The sequence below is a fragment of the Lagenorhynchus albirostris genome, chromosome 16 (genome assembly GCF_949774975.1).
Source record: "Lagenorhynchus albirostris chromosome 16, mLagAlb1.1, whole genome shotgun sequence".
NCBI lineage: Eukaryota > Metazoa > Chordata > Mammalia > Artiodactyla > Delphinidae > Lagenorhynchus > Lagenorhynchus albirostris.
In genome coordinates, this window is record NC_083110.1 from 60,847,446 (window position 1) to 60,851,258 (window position 3,813).

Sequence of the window (3,813 nt, forward strand, 5' to 3'; positions counted from 1 at the left end):
GTCAGGTCTCTTTGGACTTGATTGCCACTGCCTTTTTCAGTAAAAACTCATCAAAATCCTTGTTTGTTTTTTAAAAAACAAATTGGTAAAAGAGAGCAGTACAGATTGAACAGCTTTTAACGACAGGAACTTTGAAATGAAGAACTGACCTTTGCAATCAGAGCTGGATTCACATTCAGACTTTATCAACTGTATTAGTCAGAGTCTTCAGAGAAACAGTACCAATAGGATACATCCTATTATGGGAGCTTATGAGTCCAAAACCCATATGGTAAGCCAGCAGGCTGGAAATTCAGGGAAGAGGTGACCTAGTCTTGAGTCCAAATTCCACAGGGCAGGCCAGGCAAGCTGGAAACTCAAGCAGGTTTTTTCTTTTCCCCTTAAATTGCTTTATTTTTTAAAATTTTCATTTCATATTGGAGTATAGTTGATTTACAATGTTGTGTTAGTTTCAGGTGTACAGCAGAGTGATTCAGCTATCCATATACATCTATCCATTCTTTTTCAAATTCTTTTCCCATTTTGGTGATTACAGAATATTGAGCAGGGTTCCCTGTGCTATATAGTAGGTCCTTGTTGGTTATCTGTTTTAAATATAATAGTGTGTATATGTCAATCCCAAACTTATAGTTACCAAAGGGGAAAGGTGGGGGAGAGAGATACATTGGGAGTTTGGGATTGACATCAAGCAGAGTTTCTATGTTACTGTCTTGTGGCTGAAACCCTTCTCCTTTAGGAAACCTCCGTCTTTGCCTTAGCCTTCAACTGATTGGATAAGGCCCAGCCACATGACGGAGGGTAAACTGCTTCATTGAAAACCTACTGATGTGGATGGTAATACCTCCACAGCAACAACAGCTAGACTGACGTTATACCAAACAAGTGGGCACCATGACCTAGCCAAGTTGACACATGAAATTGACTATCAAACCAACTAATGTTAAGAATAATATGTTAGTTAATGTTTCTGTAACACTTCCTTTTGGCCAGGCACAATGAACTCATTTAATTCTCACAACAACCCTATGATCTGGGTAATATTATTATTCTCATCTTATGGATGAGATAACTAAGATAAAGGGAAAGTTAAATAACTTCCCAAGTTCACAGATGATAAGAGGCAGAGCTGGGATTTGAACTCACGGAACCTAACTCCAGAATTTGGGTTCTTAGTCACCACAATATGTTGAATTTTGGCGATTGAATGAACTTCCCCGACCTTTGTTCCTTTATGGGAAAACACATATAATAGCAGATAATGTGTGGTTTTAGGGGAAGATTAAATTAGAAAATGCATGTGAAGATCTAACCATAATACCTAATAGATAATAGGTTCTCAGTAAGACTTAGCTCTCTTCCCTGACCTTAAAATTAATTGCTTTTATATTGTGTCTTAAGTCTACAAATCCCTTCATTCTAGAGAGCCTCACTAAAACATTGAGGTCTTAATTTTTGTAATTATTTACTTACTATTAATTTCTCTGGGTAATCCCCAAGTTTCATTTGGGCTAGAACCTGTGTTACCCCATGCGGACCTTCAGCACTAAACTCAACCCTTGGCATATTGTAAGGTCTTCAATTCATGCACTAAATCAGTAAACAGATTTAGAAATTAATGCCTTTTATTGTCAGTTGATAGACAAGAAACTGAGGCACAAAGTGGTTAAATGACTTGCTCAAGGTATATGCAATTTATAGACTGGTATATCCAGGTCTCCAGAATTTCATTGTTTTTGTTTATTTGTTTGTTTCCTTCCAAAAGGCAGTGTTGGATGTAAGCAGAGGCATAGGCAATCCTAAGGTTCATCACCTCCCTGCCCAGTTTGAGTGTGAGAAACTTTCAATAACCTCCATGCCTGCTTTGGGTCACGATCAGTATCTGAGAGTTGTTGACTCCAAGAGCCCTCATTTGGAGTGGGCTTCTTCTCATCAGGCAGATGAACAGCTTTAGAACTCAGTAATTAAGGGGTCAGTGATTCACGCAAAGCGTTCCACATTTTTTTTTTTTTGCGGCCTCTAATAAGTTTATTGTGTCTTCGAGACACTACAATGTAGACTCCTCTCCCAGAGAAGAGTCTTTCAGAGACAAGGGACCATTATCCAGATGAGTTGTTCATTTGTCATTTTCATAGGCAGCTGGATTCTTCCTCTTGGATTTCTCAAACTCCTGTGTTCCGCATGTGTAGACAAAATAAAACACTACAAGTGGTGGCACGACGCGAAGGATGCACGCCTGAGTGCGGTGCAGCATGTTGGGAACGCCCTTGCTGAAGCAGTGCGGGAAGGCGCGCTGCTCCAAGGGCGACAAGCTGTAGGTGATCACAGGCCGCACCCGCATCAGATGCCCAAACTCGCGGCCCAGGGTTGCTGCGGCGCCGAGGTCACCTCTCCCTCTGCAGCGCAGAATCCACCGGCTTCCCATTCCACATTTAGACACAGATAACACGCGCTTCAAAAAAGAGAGAAAAAACCCTCACCTTTAACCAACTTTTATTCCTCTTGCTCTCTCACTTTCCTGGAAACTGATGAGAAGTACCTCTGTAATTTAAGCCTAATGACAAAGTGCAAAATCATTACCTACTTTTATTGAATTGTCTTCTGCTTTATGGACTAATTGAAGGAATGACACACTGTTACACAAACCCATGTGCTCATCCCCATTCAGCCCAGCTTTCTCCTGCCTAGGATTCACTGTCTTTGCTGTAGGAGACTGATCGTGGACTTGAAACACAACCACGGGACCAGTTCTGCCTTGGCCATTTATACTCTGAGTGGCCTCAAGTAAATGACTGAACCTCTCTCTGCCTTGCTTTCCTGACATAGAAAATGTGGGTGATAATTTCTACCCTAACTTCTTGATGGATAAGTGAGATTTCAATTAGGTAATTTATTTAAGAGTCCTTTGAATAAAATAATAAAACATATAAATAAAAAACAAAGTGTATAGACATAAGCTATTATTATTGTCACCAAGGGTTTTTTGAAAGGAAAATGCATCCTACTCAGTATTTGTTTCCTTTACACTATAACTTCAAAGTCAAGATTTTAAGTAGGGGTAAATAAATGACCAACTCACATTCTTCCAGGCGTTACCACCTTCTCATCATTCTGAATTTCCTCAGAATGCCAACGTTCCAGTCACCCTGTGTTTCCTGATCTCCTATAGAGTCTTGGTTCCTATTATTTATACTTTCTTTTCAACACCTCAAATCAAAACTTTATTGTTTTCCAAGAGGTCTTCCTGTTTCCAGTCTGTCCTACACTGATCTTCATAATGGCTTTCCACTGCCTGGAGAAAATTCCAAATCCCTTAGAACTCTGCAATTTGGAACTGTCAAGACATCACTGCTTTATGTTTCCAGGTTCCATAAGGAACCCCTCTGCCCCGCCCCATCCACAAATTTGCTCGTTTTCCTATTCCTTTGGAACTTCAGTGAGGCTAATTAGAGTCCTTCACAAAATCCTTCCTTCCTTAGCCTACAAACCATTCAGTACGCTGGGGTCTTACACGTGTTATGAAAACTCTAGGATTATCATTTCTCTCCCTCTCCTGAAAACTTCTGTCAGACCACACTGTCCTTAGACCAATATCCCTGAGAGGATTGTTAAGGTCCTTTATAACGTTCTTAGCTTACGCACTTCACCCCACACTTCTTCCCCAAACAAATCATTTCTTATCAAACTTCAACACCCCTTTGTTTCCTGATACTGCTCCCTGACCAATCTCTTTTCCTGGTTCAGTTTCTCTTCCTGCCCCTTCTCGGCTTATCAGATTCTCAGCAGTCTTTATAAAAACAGCTCATGTAAAAATCT

The 3,813-nt window shown here is 40.4% G+C and overlaps 1 protein-coding gene across 1 annotated transcript; it reads right to left on the minus strand.

Moving 5' to 3' along the window:
• Positions 1-2,015: 2,015 nt before the first annotated feature.
• Positions 2,016-2,422, minus strand: LOC132507344 (cytochrome b-c1 complex subunit 8-like). The gene has a single exon (XM_060126599.1). The coding sequence runs from the start codon at positions 2,420-2,422 to the stop codon at positions 2,114-2,116; it is 309 nt and encodes a 102-aa protein (XP_059982582.1). The 3' UTR covers positions 2,016-2,113.
• Between the last annotated feature and the right edge of the window lie 1,391 nt (positions 2,423-3,813).

Excerpts from the sequence above, each read along its gene's own strand:
- LOC132507344 (XM_060126599.1), bottom strand. The coding sequence starts at position 2,422 with ATGGGAAGCCGGTGGATTCTGCGCTGCAGAGGGAGAGGTGACCTCGGC.